This window comes from Pelophylax lessonae, assembly GCF_965119305.1.
Source record: "Pelophylax lessonae genome assembly, chromosome: 1".
NCBI lineage: Eukaryota > Metazoa > Chordata > Amphibia > Anura > Ranidae > Pelophylax > Pelophylax lessonae.
In genome coordinates, this window is record NC_138768.1 from 314,732,425 (window position 1) to 314,757,097 (window position 24,673).

The following is a 24,673-nucleotide window of genomic DNA, read 5'->3' on the forward strand; positions in this document are numbered from 1 at the left end:
CCCCATTTGATCATAGCCAAGAATGGTGCGCAGGAGCCGACCGCACTTCCGCCACGTCGGACTTCCGGCCAATGGATCGGGAGAGCGTCCGGCCCCTCCGCACCAGGGACCCCATGGGGCAATTAGCGGCAGGAGAATTGATTCAGCTAAGTATACACAGCTGTGAAGTCAACTTGACTTCACATTTAAACCCTCGGTTTTCAGCAGTGAGCCAATTGCTCGCTTGCTGACAACATCGAGGGCTGCATGTCTGGCATAACCCAGACTTATCACCATCTTGAGAAGGTAACTGAATATATCATTATCTCTTGTCCTTTGATATTTACTTCTATTTCTTCTCTTTGTGGGAGGTTACTATTCTTGGCTATGATCAAATGGGGATAATCTAACATATAATCAAGCCAAGAGATTGGCAATTCCTAATTATTACTCTCTACAATGAAGGAAATCCTTCTTAACTTTTTTTCCTTCTCTTGTCTTCATACAGTGGAGACAAGGAAGTTTTTATACTTTGTTTGCAACATAACAAGCACAGCAATATATTGGCATAACAAAGAAGTCCAAATAATTTCCCTTTTCCTTTCATTACTTTCTCTTTCCCTTGCCCCTCCCCCCTCCCCCCCCTCTTTCCCTGTTCCAAAATATAGCCACCTCCAACCATTGGACTATTAAACTATTTACTTCTTTCTGATGATTATACATCTCTTCCTTCCAGCTATCCAGCCCTAAATAGGGATCCAGTTGATCTGACTTGATATCCTTCAAATATTATCCACCAAAGAATGGAATATCTCTTCCTTCTATAGTATACATGTACGGGGTCCTGACACCTCAACCATCTTTTGAACATGACCAGAGCATAAGTTCGGCAGAGCATACACAGCACCTGATTTTAAATATATTCTGGCAGGTATATAGTGCCATTCATCACAGCATAGAATGTAAGTTATGTCTTCTTTCTATTTCAAATGTTTGGTATAAACTGATGCAATGTACACTTGACTGTATTATTCTCTTCATCTGACTAATTTTTGTCTGATCAAATTGTCTACAGACCACTATCCAGGGTTTACTCTCCCCCCTGAAGAAGGAGTAATGTTTAAACTCCGAAACTAGTCGGGATTTGAGTCTTCTCCCTGAATTGGTGTGGTTATTTCCAATTGCACATGTGATGTATTTTATCCTACTTGCCTTTTATATTATATTGTTGTTTTGTTTTTTCCAATAAAATATTGTCAATTTTTTGAAACCGTTGTAATTTGTGAGTGCCTCAAAAGTCCCACCAATAGGGGAATTCTTTTTCTTGAGATTATATTGGGATGCGGCACCACTAATAGTACCCAACACAGGTATTCCTTTTTGATTTATTCTAGGTAGCAAATACCACTCCCCGCCTCAACCTGTGTTGTGTCCTATCTGTTTACCCACAGGGGCGAAAAATTCCCTTCCCTTTCCTGTGGACAAACAGACAAATCTTTCACATTTGCTTATACTGTATTTGAATTGTATCTACAAAAAGTTTTTTGATGTTAATGAGAGATCTGTTTAGCCAAATTGATTGGTCTTGCATGTATTAGCATTTATCTGCAAATCTCTAATCGAATTTATTTAAACTCGATTGTTGCAACTATAAATCTTTGCTCTCTCCTCGTTTGATCTGAGTGGCCATGGCCAGTTATACAGGTGATGAGTGGGAAGGCCTCATGTCTCAATATCTCAGGGACTTTGGACAAAAGGAATACGCAGATGCGGATTTGTCCGCACTCTTCTTCCAGTTGTCCAGGGTCCTTGAGAAAAAGTCAGCCATTTTTTGGCATATAAAATCCTTTCAGGATTATTTAAAAAATAAAACCAATCCAGTAGGCCTAAGAGTCCAACTCTTTCCACTCCTAGAGGATTTGAGTCTGGAATTCAAAACCAATTGGGAACAAGCCCTTAATGATTGCTCAGCTACTCTTATGACACTTTTGATGGGCGAATACGCCCGTCGCTCTGCGATTTTAGACAAAGAAATTGGCATCTTAGGTGATAAAATGCAGAAATACAAAACACATAGACTCTTTGATGAGAAAGAAAAACAACTAAAACAACACCTAGAAGTCTATAATCGTAATATTCTGATTAAAAAACAAAACAAATTTAATAGGGATACCATCGCCTTTGAACAAAAGAAGGCGTACAAATGGAACCCCAATAAAACAACTTATAATGGGCCACCCAATAAACAATACCAGGCTAACACTTCCCATCTGCCTCCAAAAAATACATCACGTGTTCCACCAAAATCAATCAAACCAAAAGCTAAGGAGAGAGTCAAACGAGCATTTCCAGATGAAATTGCAATTGGACAATCAACAAAAAAATCCAATGTCCAACAGGAACAAATTTCTAATCTTTCCCTATTCAAATCACACACTTCCCAGTCGGACATTATCACACAACCACCACTAGATGTCACTTCTTCCCTCACCAATACACTCACATCTAACATATCCCAGACACCTCTTTCAGTCATTTCCACCGCTGATCTTCAAGATTCGACTTTTTTAGAACTCATTCACCAAAGAGCCCCAATCTTCACCCCAACCACTCACTAGAGACACTTACACCTCATCCCTCCACTACTTCGATCACTAAAACCGATTTATCGGTCATTAATTTATCTGACTATGCATTATCTCCAGATGAAATTGAGGTCCTTGCAAAAGGCCTCAGTTTCTGTCCAAATACCTCCCTTAAGAAATTTGAGTTTATTAAAGATCTTCACTTATTTGCTCGAAAATTGAACTTTAAGATCATATTTGATAAAGAAAATGCATCTGATACATCTAAGACCAAAAAAGACCCCATCCTAGACACACTAATATCCCTGTTGGAGGAAAATGATGATCTCATCGATAAAGTAGATCTGCCATCACTCCTGGCGGGCATTGACCCTAAACAAACGAACCCCAGCTTGAAAACAGGATCTCTGCGGAAAAAGTCTGACAAATTCCCTAATCCCACCAACACCAACATTTCCGCCTTTGTGAAGCTTGTAACTAAAGAGGTCGAAAAAATAAACATTCGACCATCAAAAACACCCAATATTACAGCCAATCAAAGATTGGCTATTACTAAATTATCACAAAATCACTCTATTACTATAAAACAGGCCGACAAGGGCGGAAATGTTGTCATTATGAATAATTCACAGTATACAGCTATGTGCTACAAAATTCTCAAAAATCAGAATTGGTATCGCAAAATCACAGCCAATATTGTTTTAAAATATCAACAAGAATTCCATCAATTAGTCGATACAGCATATCTGAATGTTGTGATTCCGAAACATACATGGGAATTTGTCCGCACATCGTTCCCCATCACCCCAACTTTTTATTCGCTCCCAAAAATTCACAAAAATGCCACTGAGCCACCAGGGAGGCCAATCATATCGGATCGGGGCTCGATCTCCGACAACGCCAGCAAACTGGTAGACACCTTCCTAAAACCTTTTGTAACAGCCTTACCTTCACACATCCGTGACACTATACACTTTCTGCAACGAATAGAGAGTGTGTATGTCCCACAAGATTGTTTACTTGTCACCATCGACGTCGAGGCCCTGTACAGCTCTATCCCCCATGATCGGGGGATAGCAGCTGTGCAACATGCAATAACATCTAGTCATAACCTCGACGCCTATGGTGAATTCATCTTGTCCATTTTACAATACATTTTATACCATAATGTATTTACATTCAATGGCTCACACTACCTCCAGATACAGGGCGTAGCGATGGGCACATGTTGTGCCCCATCCTACGCCAACTTGTATCTGGGGGAGTGGGAGGAATCTTTTCTTACTAATGAGGACACGTCTATGTATACAGACCACATCATTATGTGGTTACGATACATAGATGATGTCTTCATGATTTGGCAGGGGCCACCTGAACTTCTTACCCATTGTATAGACAGGATGAATAGAAATGATTTCAATTTAACATTCACAATGAATTCAAGCAAGGACACAATTACATTTTTGGATGTGGAGGTGAAGAGGGGGGAGGATGGTGTTCTCCGCAGTGGCCTTTTTCGGAAGCCCACTGCTGGAAACACCATCCTCCATGCATCTAGTTTTCACCCTCAGTCTCTCGTGCACTCCATCCCATATGGAGAGTACTTGAGAGCTAGAAGAAATTGCACAGATCTCGAAAGTTTCCGCAAAGCAGCGGACGACTTAAGAACCAGACTCCTCGCTAGAGGATATTCTAAAACGATCTTAAAAAAAGCCTACAAGAAAGCAATCTCTAGTGATAGAAATAAACTATTATCTCCCAAAGAAAATAAACAGGAAGATCCTATTCTGAGGATTATAACAACATACTCAGAACAACATCCAATGATCAAAAAAATAGTGTCTAAATACTGGCACGTGCTTGCTTTGGATCCCACTCTTAGTAGACACGTTCCAGAGCACCCCCATTTCACCTACAGAAAGGTACCGGCACTAAAGGACAAACTGGTCCAGAGCGAATTCAAAGATGAAAAAAGACAAGATCCGTGTAAATATAGAGGCACCTATATGTGCGGCAGCTGCAGATATTGTAGGTTCATGCTTACTTCAAAGAATCCAGTCTTGCCAAACGGCCAAATATTTAGGCCTAAACACTTTGCCAATTGCCGCACTCACGGAGTGGTATATTTACTGCTCTGTGAGTGCGGCTGCTTCTATGTTGGCAAGACTAAATTAGACTTTTTCAAACGTGCCAACAGGCACATCAGAAGCATTAGAACCTGCGACCCGGATTTACCTCTGGGCCGGCATGCGGGGCTTGTTCATCAAGCAAAATTTCCGAAGATTAAATTTTTAATCCTAGATAGAATCCACCCTAGTTCCAGAGGGGGAGACTGGAACAAGGTTCTCCTGCAAATGGAACTACGGTGGATATATCTCCTCAGGGCCACTGAACCCCCAGGATTGAATGAAATGATATCCTTCAAACCCTTCTTGGAGGGTTTCACTTCAGGCGGAATGGAAAAGTAAATTTCCCTTCCTTGTTTTGGAGATCTTATTACCTTCATTCAGAAGATACCTTTTGCTGTTACAGCTTTTCAACAGCAGGGGTCAGCGAAAACAATGTTATTGCAGTGTCTAAGACTACAAATATGTATATAGATATGTATATGTATTTTGTACATACATGTAATATTTTCTCTTTTTGGCTCCTAATCTCTCAACAGATGCGTCTATGCTCCTCCGAACTACCTCTGGGTCATGGAAGATTGTTTTTCCCCTTCTTTCTCTGGAAGATTCACATACTCCAAGAGATCAAGGACATTCAAACTAGCCTTGATGGGACTTATAATAATTTTTTAAAAAAAACCTTTGTTTTTCAATTTTATTTTTCCTCTTTTTCCTGCGATTTTGTAATAGTAAGGAAAGAGAACTCTCGCATTGGTAGATACTTTGCAGACAATTTTTTCGTCCCCACAGGACAACTCAAGGTGGTTAAAACAATATTTGATTTTTTTCAAGCAGATAACCCGGCACGGTTGGCGGCCGCCACCTAGTGGCGAGCCGCATAATGAGTCACTTGTCCCGCATAGTTCTCGTCCAGTACGAGACATGCAGGCAGTGACTCACACTATGCCCCGCCTGCGTTCCACGCTGACGGGTCATGTGACGTGCCGGTGGTGCGCAGGAGCCGACCGCACTTCCGCCACGTCGAACTTCCGGCCAATGGATCGGGAGAGCGTCCGGCCCCTCCGCACCAGGGACCCCATGGGGCAATTAGCGGCAGGAGAATTGATTCAGCTAAGTATACACAGCTGTGAAGTCAACTTGACTTCACATTTAAACCCTCGGTTTTCAGCAGTGAGCCAATTGCTCGCTTGCTGACAACATCGAGGGCTGCATGTCTGGCATAACCCAGACTTATCACCATCTTGAGAAGGTAACTGAGTATATCATTATCTCTTGTCCTTTGATATTTACTTCTATTTCTTCTCTTTGTGGGAGGTTACTATTCTTGGCTATGATCAAATGGGGATAATCTAACATATAATCAAGCCAAGAGATTGGCAATTCCTAATTATTACTCTCTACAATGAAGGAAATCCTTCTTAACTTTTTTTTCTTCTCTTGTCTTCATACAGTGGAGACAAGGAAGTTTTTATACTTTGTTTGCAACATAACAAGCACAGCAATATATTGGCATTACAAAGAAGTCCAAATATTTTCCCTTTTCCTTTCATTACTTTCTCTTTCCCTTGCCCCTTCCCCCCCCCCTCTTTCCCTGTTCCAAAATATAGCCACCTCCAACCATTGGACTATTAAACTATTTACTTCTTTCTGATGATTATACATCTCTTCCTTCCAGCTATCCAGCCCTAAATAGGGATCCAGTTGATCTGACTTGATATCCTTCAAATATTATCCACCAAAGAATGGAATATCTCTTCCTTCTATAGTGTACATGTACGGGGTCCTGGCACCTTAACCATCTTTTGAACATGACCAGAGCATAAGTTCGGCAGAGCATACACAGCACCTGATTTTAAATATATTCTGGCAGGTATATAGTGCCATTCATCACAGCATAGAATGTAAGTTATGTCTTCTTTCTATTTCAAATGTTTGGTATAAACTGATGCAATGTACACTTGACTGTATTATTCTCTTCATCTGACTAATTTTTGTCTGATCAAATTGTCTACAGACCACTATCCAGGGTTTACTCTCCCCCCTGAAGAAGGAGTAATGTTTAAACTCCGAAACTAGTCGGGATTTGAGTCTTCTCCCTGAATTGGTGTGGTTATTTCCAATTGCACATGTGATGTATTTTATCCTACTTGCCTTTTATATTATATTGTTATTTTGTTTTTCTAATAAAATATTGTCAATTTTTTGAAACCGTTGTAATTTGTGAGTGCCTCAAAAGTCCCACCAATAGGGGAATTCTTTTTCTTGAAACCGAAGATAACTGCGCAGAAATCCCTTCCGTTCCCATAATACCCTATGAACGCATTATTGGTGTTGTCCGTTCCTTGAAGGAAGAGATTTTGCACAGTATAAGAATGGATTCACCTCCACCACAACTAAGTACTGATGCAGAAGGCTTCCTCTATTACAATGACAAACTCTACATACCCCCTACTATGCGCACCAAGATCTTGGAGTTATCGCATGATGTGCCCATTGCAGGACATATGGGTATAACGAAAACCTTTAATTTGCTCACCAGGCAGTTTTGGTGGCCTGATATGAAGACGTCTGTACAAAAATTTGTTTCTTCATGTGACATCTGTGCAAGGTCCAAAATTGACACTACAAAACCATCTGGACTACTTTGTAGTCTACCAATACCCCAGGTTCCATGGGAAGTTGTGTCCTTAGATTTCATAGTAGAACTACCACCCTCTAAAGGATTTAATACCATCCTAGTGTCAGTGGACCACTTGACAAAGATGGCACATTTCATTGCTATCCGTAGACTACCTTCATCTAAACAAACAGCAGAACTTCTGATGAAACATGTGTTTAAGTTGCATGGAATTCCAAAAACTCTTTTGTCCGACCGTGGTTCACAATTCATCTCTAAATTTTGGCAAGCGCTTTGTCAAATTTTACGCATTGAGCGAAAGCTCACTTCTCCCTACCATCCTCAGACCAACGGACAGACTGAAAGAGTCAACCAGTGCATTGAGCAATATCTACGTTGCTACACATCATACTTGCAGGATGATTGGGTGGATCTCCTTCCTCTAGCAGAATTTGCTTACAACAACGCAACCCACAGTACTACGAAGCAAAGTCCCTCCTACTTGAACTATGGGTTTCATCCCACTCTTCTTCCACCACGCATCCTGCCATCGAGTAACCCAGTAGCCTCGGATTACCTTACCCAAATAAAAGACTCTTTGGGTTTACTCAATACCACTATATCACACGCTCACAGTCAACAAAAAAAGTACTACGACCTTCGTAGAAGACCTTCTCCTCAGTATGCTATTGGGGACCTTGTTTGGCTATCGACAAAGAACTTAAGATTAAAAATCCCTAGCAAGAAGCTTGGACGTTTATTTTTGGGACCCTTCCCAATTAAAAAACTTATCGGAAAAGCTGCAGTACAGCTCACCCTACCAGCAGATCTCAAGATCCATCCCATCTTCCATGTGTCGCTACTGAAGCCCCATGTTCCTAACCAAGGAATAAGGCCTACCATCTTGCCTCCACCTCCAATACAAGTTGAAGGCGGAGAAGAGTATGAGATCAAGGAAATTTTGGATTCTCGCATCCATAGAGGAAGACTCCAGTATCTCATAAGATGGAAGAACTATGGACCCCAAGACGACACCTGGCTAGATACCTCTGATATTCATGCGCCTAGACTTATACGGAACTTTCACTCGAAACACCCAGAGAAACCTGTCCTATAGGCCTTCCGGAGCCGGCCTTAAGGGGGGGGGGGGTACTGTAAGATTCTGGTACCTCCGGTACCCTTAATCACCACTTTCTCTGTAATGCGTCCCACCTTTCTCTTCAGGTGGTACGCATATACCTTTAAGAACGATGATGTCACTGCTGAGCACCGCAGAGCGGCTATTTCAACCGCCGGCGGTCTCACTCACATTGTTCGTTCAACCGCATGGTTGGTTCGATCAAGCCATGCCTGAAGCAGCCATAACTGATGTTACTCGCTCATGTATCTCGCTACCTGGACTTGTTTCACTCACTGATCTTGTATCTCGCTACCCGATCACTCTTGGAATACTGCTTCTACTTATGGCTATCTCACCCTGCTTTCCTGCCTTGTTATCCACATGCTTTCAAGCCTGTCTCTCGATCAGAACCTCCAGCTATTCCCTTTACCTGGAGCAGACCGGAACCTCGCTACTGATCCCTGTATCTCGCTACCGGATCATTCCTTATCTACTGGACCTCCCTAAACTACTAACATTACAAGTGATAAGTACCCCGCAGGGGAACCCTCCATAACCTTATTGCACTATCTACCTATGCACATTAAGGACTGTTACTACCTATCCATACTATCCTATCATCTGCACTGTTACATAGATTGCTAGCTCTTGAGCCTACTACCATCTATCATCTGCACTGCTGCATAGATTGCTAGCTCTCCTGTCTACTACTATCTATCCTTGCACTGGGTTAGTCTATCCTGTATTTGTCATCTGCTGTCCTCACCACCTGTTAGCATACTCGATACTAACCTATCTGCATTCCTAAATACCATCTTGAACTCTCCTATACAAACCTATCAAGTGATTACCATCCTTGTCACTGTTCACACCTGTCCCTTCAGCACATCACCTACATACTATCATATACATCCTATCACTCCAGGAACATCTCATTGAGTGTGTATATATCTGTATGTTGAAGCTGACAGGCCCACGGTGATGAGTCCTGGAGAGTTGGATCTGGTATTCAACACATCTCTACATGACTACTGAGTGGAGATTTTGCAGCTGCAAATCCAGCCTATACTAAAAACGCAGGAACGTTACATATACTCACTTTTATTGCCAGAGGTTTAGACAATAATGGCTGTGTATTGAGTTATTTTGAGGGGACAGAAAATTTACACTTATACAAGCTGTACACTCACTACTTTACATTGCAGCAAAGTGTCATTTCTTCAGTGTTGTCACATGAAATATATTATAAAATATTTACAAAAATGGGAGGGTGTACTCACTTTTGTTAGGGAATGTATATTAGTTACAGGTGGTGGGAGAAAAGCTTCACCCCAGGGGGATACTTACCCATTATAGTTAGTGCCAACAATATGGCTCAAGTGACATACCATAAAGGAAGCTCTGCACTGCTTACCCGCCATCCACACAGGCCACCCAGCGTGGTGGCACCAGACATGTAATGTGAACAAGGCACCTTGAATAGGCGTCCCAACCAGAGTGGCCAATGCCGGTGGTGATGTCACCTGGCCCGGCTGCCAAACTCTACTCAGTCGCCCAACACCTGCACATGCACGGTAAGATGGCCACCAAGTGTCGTACAGGACCACAAAGGGGAGGAGGAGGGCCCCCCAGACAGTGTGAGGCACTGGCCATGTGGGGTGCCCCCTGGATGGTCCTCCACACGCTGCAGCCCAGACACAAACCACAGGTTACCATAGCAGCAGCTGGCGCTGTTCCTGTTGTACTGGCCTTGGTGTAATTTGTGGTGTGACAAACAGTATTTAGGCAATATTCACATTGTGATATTTTAAAGTTTGTTCATATTTTAATTATTTTGTAATAAAGAAGATACATTTAAACAAATTGTGTGTACCCTAGTACACACAACAGACCTCAATTTGTGAAATAAGTGTTTTATGGGGAACTGTATCTAATGCTTTGGCAAAATCTAGATACATTACATCTACAGGCCTTCTCTTATTTAAAGGGCAGCTCAGTTCCTCCTAGAATGTTAGCAGATTGGTCTGGCAAGAATGATCCTTTATAAGTCAATGCTGATTACTACTAATGATACTGTTTTCATGAGCAAATTCCTGGATATAGTCCCTTATCATCCCCTAATCCCTTAGTTTATTTTCACTTAAGGAATATCTGGATTTTATTGACCATGTTTACAGGATTGTTAAACCTAAACACCTTCCCAATACTGTTCCAAGGTGCGTACTTGAATATAAATAAAAAAGCAATAGTTGCATCAAATGAAGCTGGTATGATTCCTGACCCAATTGATCATATTACACTACATGCAACTATGTCAGCTAACACAGGTCAAAAAGGAAAGCAAGAGAAGAGGGAAAAGGGTAGAAAAGCGCCAGGCTTGCTCTGGTGTAGTATAGTTTATTCACAATAAAGTAAAATTTAAAAAATGTTCCACTCACAAGGTATAAACAGAGGAGGATTAATGTGAAGATGTCCTGCCCGCGGAGGGACTGTCAGTCCATGCCTCTGCAGCGGTTCTAGTGGAGGAAGGTGTCGGAGGATGCCAGAGAAGCAAGCAGTCAGAATGCCAGGTGCACAGTCTGTCAACCTGGGAGGGGAACAGTCAATCGGGATGTGTTTCAGAGGCAAGCAACACCTCCTTCCTCAGCCAAATCAGCTTGGCTTGCCTCCGAAACATATCCCAATTGGTTGACAGACTGTGCACCCGGCTTTCTGATAGCTCAATTCTCTGGCATCTTTCGACACCCTCCTCTACTAGAACTGCATCAGCAGCATGGACTGACAGCCCCTCCATGGGCAGGACGTCTTCACATTAAGCCTTCTCTGTTTACACCTTGTGAGTGGAACATTTTTAACATTTACTTTATTGTGCATACATTGTACTACACCGGAGCATGTTTGGCACTTTTCTCCCCGTTTCCCTCTTCTCTTGCAGTGTGGGTCTCCCAGCCCTCTTTGATAAAAGCAGCCTTGCATCTCTCTTGGAATACAGTTAACCATTTTTAATATTTCCAGGCTATACACTTTCATTGATTATCCTGGTCATTTATGGACAGTACACCTTTACATTTCATGGATAATCTCTAATCAGTGAACTTTTTTACTTTTGAATATTCCGCACCTCCACAGAGAAGTGTAGCACTGAGAACGCTGTTTGTTTATCAAAAAAGCAGTTCTCTCATATCACCAAAAATGCTTTGCTACAACAAAATCTCTGATAGGGCACCCCAGCTAAACTGGTGATTACACACTAAAGGCAGACTTTGTCTCTTCAATCACCTAAAAAAGCCAAAAAAACCTCTTTAAAAATGAGGCTCATTAACAACCCACCCCAAAAGTCTTTATCAGCGACATTAACCACTTAAGGACCAAGCCTATTTCTGACACAAGTTAAAATCAGTATTTTTTGCTAGAAAATTACTTAGAACCCCCAAACATTATATATATATATATATATATATATATATATATATATAGGCAAAGACTTTGGAGAATAAATTGGCAATCGTTACAATATTTATTTATTTCAGCTTTCCTCCTCTTTTGCTGCTGCTTATTTCCTATGCTCCAAACCACAACCAAAGATTTTTCCTCACAAGCTTTCTTCACAGGATCGATAAAACCCTAGCAGGGATGCCTTATTCTGTCAGAGAATTCACTGCCAATATAGGCAGCAAAATGGACACTTTCAATATCAAAAAGTGACGCTTATATTTCCAAGTCTTATTCCAGATGTATGTTGCATGCCAGTATGTTGTGTGCTAGGTGTTCAGGTCTGACACATTGCAGATCGAATGGACAGATTGTTGGATGGGGTTTAGGAGGACTCATGGCTGTCATGGTACACATTGGTGCAAATAAGAAAGTTAGTGAAAGGTGGATTGTCCTGAAAATGGACACTTTCAATATCAAAAAGTGACGCTTATATTTCCAAGTCTTATTCCAGATGTATGTTGCATGCCAGTATGTTGTGTGCTAGGTGTTCAGGTCTGACACATTGCAGATCGAATGGACAGATTGTTGGATGGGGTTTAGGAGGACTCATGGCTCTCATGGTACACATTGGTGCAAATAAGAAAGTTAGTGAAAGGTGGATTGTCTTGAAAAACTATTTTAGAGATTTAAATGCTAAATTAAACACCAACATGATATAAGGTTGGGAGAGGGCCAGGTAACACTGTCAAAGGTCTTGTGTATATCAAAACTCATTAGAAAAAGTTGCATTTTATGTATCTTAGCATCCTAGCATATTAGTAGCAAGCCTTATATTATCAGTAATTTGTCTGAATAGGATATAGTCTATTTGCTCTAGTAATGTCAGCATAATGACCACTACAGCCAGTCTATCAACCAGCGATCTGCCAAACATTTAAGGTCAATATTATTTACTGAAATAGGGTAGTTGTTTTGTGGTAGAATGTGATCTTTATTAGGGTTAGGGATGCAAAATATATTTGCCAATGATATTCACTCAAGGAAGTGATGGTCTTTTTGAATATACAAATTATATATGTTGTATGTATGTATGAAACCCCTAGGAAAAAGTATGTGCATCACTTGGAATTAATTGGTTTTCTGCAGCTTAGAAACCGTTCTTGCATTCTGTGATGTGTGCTATAATACTGTTTCTAAATGCTGAAGTGCTGTTGTGGTTATTCTGTAGTTTGTGCCCCATGACTTCATCTTTTACACTGTTTTGGCTCTGTTGTTTTGTATGAGAGTGTTTTCCTTTTTCTGTATGTTTTTTGACAAAAAAGTTTTCAATAAAAATGATCTGATTTAAAAAAAAGAGATACTTTGATTGAAAAATAAATAAATTATATGTTAGGGTAAAATGCCACCAAAGGATTGAAATATTATAATTATAAGAAATATTTTTCTATTGTTCTTATGGGATTGATGGATGCCAACCTACATTTCATAGGCCAGGGAGATTCCAGAATATTCCAAGAGTCTATGAAGTGTCATTGGCTATATGAAGGACGTCACGACCGAGCTGAGTCTGCCATTTGTTATCATGGCGGATGAGGCTTTTGGACTTGCGGAGAACCTAATGTGGCTCTACAGTGGACATGGACTTAGCCACAAACAAATAAAATTAAATAGTTGAATGTGCATTTGGAGTCTGTACTGCAAAATGGCACATACACCTTTCTACTACACAACTGAAGGTAGAAAACTCCATAAAAGTGGTGCTGGTATGCTGTGTGCTCCCCCAAACCCTGTTCAGAGTTTATAGACCTACGCCCCACTTCATGAGTAATGCAAATTAGAAGTAAGTTCACTAATTTCTTTATTTCAGCAGGACTGTGATGGCAAGATGACCATGCTCAATTTCTCCAGATTGAAGCTGACTTTAAATATCCACTAATGTCTTTTTGCTTAAAATATCTGTTTTCATTGGAATAAAGCTTTTAAAGTAATTTTTGTGTTTGTTGTTTTGTTCTCATTGTTGCAAAGTTGTGTTTTACACCAGTATAAGGTAAGGCTTTCGTTCTCAGAGAATGGAAACTTTACCCCACATGAGTGAAAAAGAAAACTATACTTTTCTATGAGTATTAAGTATTCTCCATGAGAATTGCAGAATTTACCCCATGCAGAGAAAAAAAAGCATTGTCTTGTGAAGTAAGGCTTCTCTTCTCTAAGAATGTAAACTTTACTCCGCACTGGTGAAAAAGTATCCAGTGCAATATGCTGTGCAAGTCAAACATTTCCTAGAACTGGAAAAATAAAAAGACAATGACAAAATGCATTTGCCATAAAACATTTTTTTATTAATGCCAATAAAGTGGGAAAAACAACTTTAAAAAAAAAAATTGACTACAGCAATTGGCCAAATGGACAAAAAGATAAGGCACAATAGATGCCAGTGACTGTACTAAAGTAGCCACAACAATTTTTCAACATAAACATGAATAAACATAAACATGACATTTATGAATGAATATAAACATGAAAAACTGGAAAAAAATTATAAGTTTTGATAAACGCAGAGGGAGGGGGGAGGATTGGCTCTGTGAAAAATTCTAGTGATTGGGAGGGATCAACTGATCTGGGGTGAAAGGAATGATCTACTGATCTGTGTTGAAAGAAGGGATCCACTGATCTGTGGTGAAAGGTTTGGCTCTGGTAGGAAGGAGTGTGGGGGCGGAGGATCTGTGCAGCTGTGATAGACAGGAGGGATAAGGGATATATCATGGCCGAGGCAGTAGGCTAGATGTTTGGACCTTGAGGAGCTGGTGCATGTGGTGCTGTCATGCCACTCCTCTTTGCTGACATTAATTAACTTAGGAGTGCATAGATAATGTCCATTGCATGCTTCTCCCACACCCAGCCAAGATCATGAATATTGGCCAGAGACTGTAGTACAAAAGTTGTCTGTGGATCTCTCTGATCATTCAATGGATTCCTGTGCTGCGCTCCTGAAAGGATCCTGTCTTTTGTCTGCTCAGTAAATTCCTGTCCCCTCCACTGCTGCCCTCATCCACGACCAGCAGTGCCAGAGTGCACCACTAATGCAGCAACCTAAACAGTGACAAAAAATGTATTACAAATAAGGTATAGAAGAAGGATAAATTATGGGGACAGATAGATATACTGTAGATAAACTGATAGATAGATACCTGACCGCTTGTGAGAATTTGGCTTTCCTCCTGATCTTGCCCTGGAGGTGAGATGACTGGTGTACAGCTTATTGATGTGCTTACATTCATAGCATTGGAGCATTGGAGGGCCCAGCCTTTCTCTCATTTACGCTCTCCTCCTCCCTTTCAGTATCTGACCAGTTAGATGTTTTCCTGTAAGAAAACATAACAAATAAGATCAAAGAGAAGTGCGATGTGGTAACTTTTGTGATATTGTACTTGGATGTTGTCAGATGTAGACACAAGCACATCCATTACAAATTACTGGCCATTTACTTAATTGTAGTGCTTTGTGTACTGGTCCCCAGTCACGTTGGAACAAGAAGGGTCCATCCCCAAACTGTTCCCACAAAGCTGGGAGCATAACATTTTCCAAAATGTCTTGGTATGCTGATGCCTTAATAGCTCCCTTCACTGAAACTAAGGAGCCAAGCCCAACCCCTGAAAAACAACCCCACAACATAATCCTCTCTCCACCAAATGATCTTGACCAGTGCACAAAGCAAGGTCCATAAAGACATAGATGAGCGAGTTTGGGGTGGAGGAGTTTGAATGGCCTGTACAGAGTCCTGACCTTAACCCGATAGAAAACCTTGGGGTGAATTTGAGCGGAGACTGCAAGCCAGGCCTTCTTGTCCAACATAAGTGCCTAACTTCACAAATGCGCTTCTGGAAGAATGGTCAAAAATTGCCATAGACACACTCTTAAACCTTGTGGACAGCCTTCTCGGATGAGTTGAAGCTGTTATAGCTGCAAAGGATTGACCAACTCAAAATTGAACCCTACGGACTAAGACTGGGATGCCATTAAAGTTCATGTGCGTGTAAAGGCAGGCATCCCAATACTTTTGACAATATAGTTGTAACGTTCATGCGTTTTTGTTGTGGATGGATTTACAGCTGCAGAATTATTACACTCAGTAGCCTTGTAGAGAATCTGTTGAACAACATATCCAACTCTCAGGACTTCATCACCGTGTACAGCCTGTTATATACTATATATATATATATATATATATATATAGATGTTTAATGGAGGGATAGAGTATATGAGGATATATAGATGAGAGACAGGCTATTGTATGGTGAGCACTAGAAGTAGTATAGGAGAGTTGCAGGTGATGGTAAGCAGATAGGTTCTGATGTCAAGTATAGTGCAGATGGTAAGAGGACACAGATGGAGTTTACTTTAGACAGAGTAACCTAGTGCAAGGATAGTTCAAGGTAGTCCCAAGAGCTAACAGTCTTATGCAGATGATAGTGAATAGATAGATACAGATAGTCTTGGTAATTGCAGTAGATGACAGTAGGAGATTGGTTAGTAAGAATCCCCTGCGGGGTACTTATCACTTAGATAGGTTAGGAATAACAGTGTCCATTGGAGAGGGGTGATCCCGTAGCGAGATACGGATCACCAGCGAGGTTTCCGGCTTTAGTTCAGCAAGGAAGGTATGTCAGCAGCTCCGACTTCTCAGGCGTAGGTGCGATGAACATGTGGGTTTGAACGAGCGATGAGTGAGAGCAAACTGGCGATTGAAATAGCCGCTCATAGCGGCGCTCGGCAGTGATGTCATCCGGTCTTAAAGGTATATGCGTCCTTTGTTATACAAGATGGGACGCAATTAAGAGAGGAGAAATATGGAAACAAGGGTACCAGAGGTACCGAAACATTACAGTACCCCCCCCTTAAGGCCGGCTCCGGAAGGCCTCTAGAACTGGTTTTTCCGGATATTTAGAGTGGAAATTGCGAATCAGTCTAGGGGCATGTATATCGGAGGTATCCAGCCAGGTGTCATCTTGGGGCCCATAATTCTTCCATCGTACAAGATACTGGAGTCTTCTTCTATTGAAACGGGAATCCAAAATTTCTTTTATCTCAAATTCTTCTCCACCTTCCACTTGTACAGGAGGTGGAGGTGAGATAGTAGGCCTTATTCCTTGGTTAGGAACATGGGGCTTCAGTAGAGACACATGGAAGACAGGATGTATCTTGAGGTCTACTTGCAATGTGAGTTGTACTGCAGCTTTTCCAATAAGCTTCTCTATTGGAAAAGGTCCCAGAAATAGAGGTCCAAGTTTTTTACTAGGGATCTTTAGTCTCAGATTTTTTGTAGAAAGCCAAACAAGATCCCCAATGGCATATTGGGGAAAGGGTTTCCTACGGAGGTCGTAGTACTTTTTTTGTTGGCTATGAGCATGAGATATGGTATTGTTGAGTAATCCCAGAGAATCCTTTATCTGGGCAAGATAATCAGATGCCACTGGATTACTTGATGGCAAGATACGTGGAGGAAGGAGTGTGGGATGAAACCCATAATTCAGGTAAAACGGACTTTGCTTAGTAGTGCTATGAGTAGCGTTGTTATAGGCGAATTCCGCCAGTGGGAGGAGATCTGCCCAATCGTCCTGTAGATACGAAGTATAGCAACGCAGGTACTGTTCAATGCACTGGTTAACTCTCTCTGTCTGTCCGTTGGTCTGAGGGTGGTAGGGAGAAGTGAGGTTACGCTCTATTCGCAGTATCTGACATAGAGCTAGCCAAAACTTTGAGATGAATTGTGAACCACGGTCAGACAGCAGTGTTTTTGGAATACCATGTAACTTAAAGACATGTTTCACAAGTAATTCCGCTGTTTGTTTGGATGAAGGTAGTTTTCGGATAGGGGTGAAATGTGCCATCTTGGTCAGATGGTCCACTGATACCAAGATGGTGTTGAATCCTTTGGAAGGTGGTAGTTCCACTATGAAGTCTAAGGATACCACTTCCCACGGAACCTGGGGTATCGGTAAACTACAAAGTAATCCTGATGGTTTTGTGTTGTCAATTTTAGACCTAGCACAGATATCACAAGATGAAACGAACTTTTTTACGGTTGTCTTCATGTCTGGCCACCAAAATTGCCTAGTGAGTAGATTGAGAGTTTTAGTCATACCCATATGTCCTGCCATAGGTACATCATGTGACAATTCTAAGATCTTGGTTCGCATAGTAGGGGGTATGTATAATTTATCGTTGTAGTAGAGGAAGCCTTCTGCGTCAGTAGTTAGTTGTGGTGGAGGTGAATCCAACCCTATGCTGTGCAAAATCTCCTCCTTTAGTGAGTGAACGACTCCGATAATACGTTCAAGTGGTATTATAGGAACTGAGGGAACCTCAGTGCAATCTTTCTCGGCTAGTCGTGAGAGTGCATCCGCTTTTTTATTTTTGTCTGCGGGCGTGTAAGTTACTAAAAAACTTAAATCTCAGAAAGAATAACGACCACCGTACCTGCCGGTGGGAAAGAGTTCTATTAGTCTGAAAGTATTGGAGGTTTTTGTGATCAGTATATATCAGAATTGGCAATTGAGTGCCCTCAAGTAGATGTCTCCAATTCTCTAATGCCAGTTTTATTGCTAATAACTCCTTCTCACCTACTGGGTAGTTCACCTCGGGGCTACTTAATGACTTTGAAAAGAAAGCAACTGGGTGAAGAGGTGAGGTGTTTGTTGGTCGTTGTGAGAGAACTGCTCCTACTGCCATATTAGACGCATCTACCTCCAAGATGTATTGAAGGGATGGGTCTGGATGGCATAGTATGGGGGCAGTAGTAAAGTTTGATTTCAGCAGAGAGAATGCTCCATTTGCTTCTATTGTCCAATTAAATGGTCTCTTCGTGCTTGTAAGTTGTGTGAGAGGTTTCACAATCGCAGAGAAGTTTTTAATGAATTTCCTATAGTTTATTAGAGAATCCTAGGAACCTTTGTAATGCTTTGCGAGTGGTTGGCACAGGCCAATCCAGAATGCAGGATATTTTGCTCATGTCCATTTTGATTCCACTTTTAGATATAATATATCCTAGGAATAGTACCTCATCTTTATGAAACAAACATTTCTTTGATTTAACATATAAGTTATGTGCAAGTAGTCTTGACAACACAAGTCTCACATGTTTTATGTGCTCAGGTAAGGAATGAGAATAGATAAGTATATCGTCCAAATATACTACCACACAAACATCAAGCAAGTCTCGGAATATCTCGTTTATAAACCGTTGGAAGGCTGCGGGGGCATTACATAGCCCAAATGGCATTACAAGGTACTCAAACAGTCCGTATCTGGTTCTAAATGCCGTCTTCCATTCATCCCCTTTACGGATTCAAATTAAATTGTATGCCCCTTTTAGGTCCAATTTTGAAAAGAAAGAAGCCCCACGCACCTGTTCGATAAGTTCAGGAATTAGAGGTAAAGGATAACGATCCTTTATTGTGATGGCATTTAATTGTCTGAAATCAATGATAGGCCTAAGGCTAGAGTCCTTATTACGGACAAAGAAGAGCCCAGCAGCAGTGGAGGAAGTAGAAGGTCGGATGAATCCTTTTGCCAAGTTTTCATCCAGATACTCCTTAAGGTGAGAGAGTTCATCCTGTGAGAGAGGATATACATGTCCGTAAGGCAACTTGCTATTAGGGAGCAGATCGATACAACAATCATAGTCCCTATGAGGAGGTAGCATTTGAGCGTTTTTCTCAAGGAAAACCTCCGATAAATCTTGATAACACTTAGGAATAATGTCATCTGGCAGTACAGACAGGATCCTATCATGTGTGGGGAGGTTACACGTCGTCTCGCAATAGTGAGAAGAGAAGGCTAACGTTCTTGTTTTCCAATCGATGATTGGTTGATGTATGTGTAACCAGGGAAGTCCCAAAATGATTGGAAAATGTGGCGAAGTTAATACATCAAAGGTGGTGGTCTCCACATGAGACTCGTCAGCAGTTACAAGAAGTGCCTGTGTCTGACTGGTGATAGGATCAGAGGATAAAGGGGTACCGTTAATAAAACTAACGGAGACAGGTTTGGGTTTTGAAACAATAGGTATTTTATTAAGGGAGACAAAACAAATGTCAATGTAGTTTCCACAAGATCCGGTGTCAATCATAGCCTTGGTGGTGATCCTAGTTTGGTCCCACTGCAATGTTAATTGAACAAAAAGATAAGGATTAGAAAAGGAAGTTGTGAGTCCCCCTAGCAAGACATTTGAACACTCACCCTCTTTCCTGCGGACAAGAGGACAGTCGTTTACCAGATGATTCGGGGATGCGCAGTACATGCAAAGATGTTCGGTTTTCCTCCTGGCACGTTCAGAAAGGGTCAGAGGTGGACGTATCATTCCTACTTCCATAGGAGTAGGGTCAGCAGGCAACATCCGAGAAGGACTGGAAAATGGTGAGCCCATCTTCTCAGCCTTTCTTTCTCGTATCGTCTGTCAATATTGATACTGGTCTGGATCAGTCCCTCTAGAGTGCCAGGTAAATCCGCTCGGGCGAGCTCGTCTTTAACGGCCTCAGATAGGCCGAGTCTAAACTGCGTTCGCAAAGATGTGTCGTTCCACCCTGAATCAGGGGACCATCTTTTAAAATTCGCCACAAAATCTTCAACAGGTCTCCTTCCTTGTTTTAGGGCCCGTAACTGGGTGTCAGCGGTACTCTGCTTGTTGGGGTCTTCATATAAAGTAGCAAGTTGTGCTAGAAATAAGGGATAAGAATTAAGGAGTGGATCATCCTTTTCAAAGAGAGCATCTGCCCAGGCCCGGGGTTCACCCGTTAAATAGGAGATGATGGTACAAACCTTAATTTGGTCAGTGGTGTAGGTTAGAGGTTTTAACAAAAAAAACAATTGACATGCGTTTTTAAATTCACTGAATTTGCTCCGATCACCAGAAAACACTATAGGAGGGTTTATCTTAGGCTCACGGGGCTGAGCAGCAGGAGGCTGTGTGAGACGGCCAAGCTGTTGTCTCAAGGTTTGATTGTAATTTTTTACCTCTGTAAGCGCATGGATCAATGCATCTACTTGCTGTTTTAATTGTAGTACATGAGTGGATAATTCTGCTGAATCCATATTTTTTTGTGGCTCGTTCAATCTGTAACGTTCATGCGTTTTTGTTGTGGATGGATTTACAGCTGCAGAATTATTACACTCAGTAGCCTTGTAGAGAATCTGTTGAACAACATATCCAACTCTCAGGACTTCATCACCGTGTACAGCCTGTTATATACTATATATATATTAATAGATGTTTAATGGAGGGATAGAGTATATGAGGATATATAGATGAGAGACAGGCTATTGTATGGTGAGCACTAGAAGTAGTATAGGAGAGTTGCAGGTGATGGTAAGCAGATAGGTTCTGATGTCAAGTATAGTGCAGATGGTAAGAGGACACAGATGGAGTATACTTTAGACAGAGTAACCTAGTGCAAGGATAGTTCAAGGTAGTCCCAAGAGCTAACAGTCTTATGCAGATGATAGTGAATAGATAGATACAGATAGTCTTGGTAATTGCAGTAGATGACAGTAGGAGATTGGTTAGTAAGAATCCCCTGCGGGGTACTTATCACTTAGATAGGTTAGGAATAACAGTGTCCATTGGAGAGGGGTGATCCCGTAGCGAGATACGGATCACCAGCGAGGTTTCCGGCTTTATTTCAGCAAGGAAGGTATGTCAGCAGCTCTGACTTCTCAGGCGTAGGTGCGATGAACATGTGGGTTTGAACGAGCGATGAGTGAGAGCAAACCGGCGATTGAAATAGCCGCTCATAGCGGCGCTCGGCAGTGATGTCATCCGGTCTTAAAGGTATATGCGTCCTTTGTTATACAAGATGGGACGCAATTAAGAGAGGAGAAATATGGAAACAAGGGTACCAGAGGTACCGGAACATTACAATAGTGTATATTAGTTCTTTGGAAACAAATTAATATTCAAATAATTCGGTCAGAGAAAAATATTTTGCTTAAGAGGAAACGCCCTATGAAATTCCATAAAGTATGGCATGTATAGAAGGACTCTCTTCTTACCACCGGTAGACCCTAACTAAAATTCATGTCAGGTTAACTGTGTGTTGGGGTTGGTGAGGTACTGGGAGAGTGGAAAGCTGGGAGAAGAAGAAGTTTGGTAAAAACTATGATTCATGATCCCATGTTACCATTGCTATTTGACTATATTTGTAGCCCTTAAACAGTGTATACCACCAGTCTTTAACATAATGTATAAGATGAGCTAGAAAAAATACTTACTCATGCAAAACTTTTTTAAGACATGTACTTTTTTACAACTGTTGTGAAGAATATAAACAGTAAAAAATGAGGTCACAGAACCCAGTACAGATCAACAAAAACAAACTTATTAGCACATTAAATAACAGAATGTTGGGAACATAGGGCTCCCCAGTGGAGGATTACACTAGTATTTAAATCTTCCATTCCTGACTGCATTGTCATTTACTGGCCAACTACAGCGAGTATTTTTCTTTTACAAGGACGCAATGAAATTTCAACCATGTAGTCAGTTGATGGAGTTGATGTGAAACACCTACATGTAACCTAATTCTATCACCAAAGTGTAAGTACCTATGAACATATTTTTAAATAAACGTGTGATTTTCTGGAATTATTATATACTGTATATTTTATAAGGATGCTAAAAGACATGTAAACATGTAAGAGTGTTGTTATAATGTACTATGTTCCGTTTTCTTTAAGCAGGTATTAAGCTTTTGTAAACAGAGAATACCACTGAAACTAAGGAAAATCTCTACTGAAGAAATCATTTTTTTGCTGGCCAAGCTTTCCTGCATTGATTTTATAATTAACAGTTACTTGATCTGTATTAACTATTTGCTTATACAAAAATTAATATAATAATAGGAAAAATTTTAGGTAGGCAGTACGTAAAAAAAAAAAAAAAGCAAGATATATGTAACTGTCTATATCTGATCTTAGTTTATAACTGTTCATGTAAAAATATATGTATAGATGTTTGACATCAAAGATCAATAGATTTAGTAACTTAATATATAGTTATGTATGTACTCTAATTACACTGTAACAAATACTAATTACTAGACATTAATTGACCTTATGTCACACTTTGGTTACATTCATATTATTAGCATCATCATGTGAAATATACACATATTATCACACCCATATATTGATTTATTAAAATTCCATGTAAAATCTATCATTAATCCCCAAAACATATATATGAGCATATACTGTATGTGTAAGAAAAATTACACAAACAAAATACCGATTATAAGAGAGATTATTGTGTGAAATGATTCATCTCTGTGTAGTTAAATTGTAAATACATAAACAAAGTTAGTACAAAGTCATACTTAACTGTTTTAATATTTTATAAACATATTAGACCTCTCCTTGTCCATTACAGCTATCATGAACACAACAATCAGACCAAGGGTAAAAGAATTCGTAATTGAAGGATTTTCTGATGTAAGGGAGATTCAACTGACCTTGTTTTCTATTTTTTTGGTAATGTATGTACTAACCTTTACGCAACATGCAGCTATTATTATTGTTATTAATCTGGATTCTCATCTTCACACACCTATGTATTTTTATCTGAACAACCTCTCATTTCTGGAGATAACTTATGTCACGGTTACTGTACCCAAAATGCTCTCAAGTCTCCTAACAAGGATAAAGACAATCTCCATCCATGCCTGTTTTTCTCAGCTGTACATTTTTTTTGCCCTAGGTAGCACAGAATGTTTTTTACTGACTGCCATGGCATATGACAGGTATTTGGCTATCTGTTCCCCTCTTCATTATAATGGAATTATGAACAAACAAGCTTGTTCTAAATTTGCAGGTGGTTGTTGGATGGCTGGAATTTTATCACCTCTGATTCCAACCATATTTCTATTTCGGCTACCTTTCTGTGGCTCGAATATTATTAACCATTTCTTTTGTGATGCACCTCCATTATTGAAGCTCTCGTGTCAGAATATTAATACCATTGAGGTCATCAATTTTATCTTGGGTTCACTAATTCTGTTAACTTCATTTTTGCTTTCAATGATTTCTTACATCAATATAATCTCAACAATACTTAAAATCCCTACGGCAGATGGACGGAAGAAAACCTTTTCTACTTGTGCATCCCATCTTATTATTGTATCTATATTCTATGGCACTACCATTTTTACATATGTTCGGCCAAGGACTCTTAATGCTTTAAATTTTAACAAATCTGTGTCTTTAGTTTACTCTGTTATCACTCCAATGATCAATCCACTTATATATAGTTTAAGAAACAATGATATTAAGCAAGCTATGAAAAAGGCTGTTAGCTTTAAATGAGCAAATCATAGGATCATAAAATGATAATTAGTAATCATCATCTGTTGATTTTCTACCTCTTTACATCATAATAGTGATTTTAGCACAAGGTCAACTTATAACTCTCATGTTTGCTTGTTTAATAGTGACTGTTTACATTTGCTTGTAATCCTGATCATGCACATTTAGGTTTAGTTATAGAAACTGTCATAATATAGTGTGTTTCTAGAGAAAATCATAAGGCACGGGACTGACTTCTTGTGTACAATTGATACCAAATTATGAGAAACATGTCCTTTATGGCAGTGGCGTACCAAAGGGGGAGGGGGGGGGTGTCAGCCCAGGGGGTGAAGTGCGGAATGATCGTCTTAAGGAGTGGGCACCCCTGCATTTTCCTTGCTTTGTAAATATCATATGTGGCTGGTGAAGTCCATCGGGTCGGCAGGGGGCCCAGTGGTGCAGGGGAGGGCAGCTG

At 40.6% G+C, this 24,673-nt stretch overlaps 1 protein-coding gene across 1 annotated transcript; it reads left to right on the plus strand.

Annotated features, from left to right (window-relative positions):
• Window positions 1-23,391: 23,391 nt before the first annotated feature.
• Window positions 23,392-24,219, plus strand: LOC309545200 (olfactory receptor 6N2-like; the record flags this gene model as incomplete). Its single annotated transcript, XM_082244338.1, has 1 exon — window positions 23,392-24,219. The coding sequence occupies one exon, from the start codon at window positions 23,392-23,394 to the stop codon at window positions 24,217-24,219; it is 828 nt and encodes a 275-aa protein (XP_082100464.1).
• Between the last annotated feature and the right edge of the window lie 454 nt (window positions 24,220-24,673).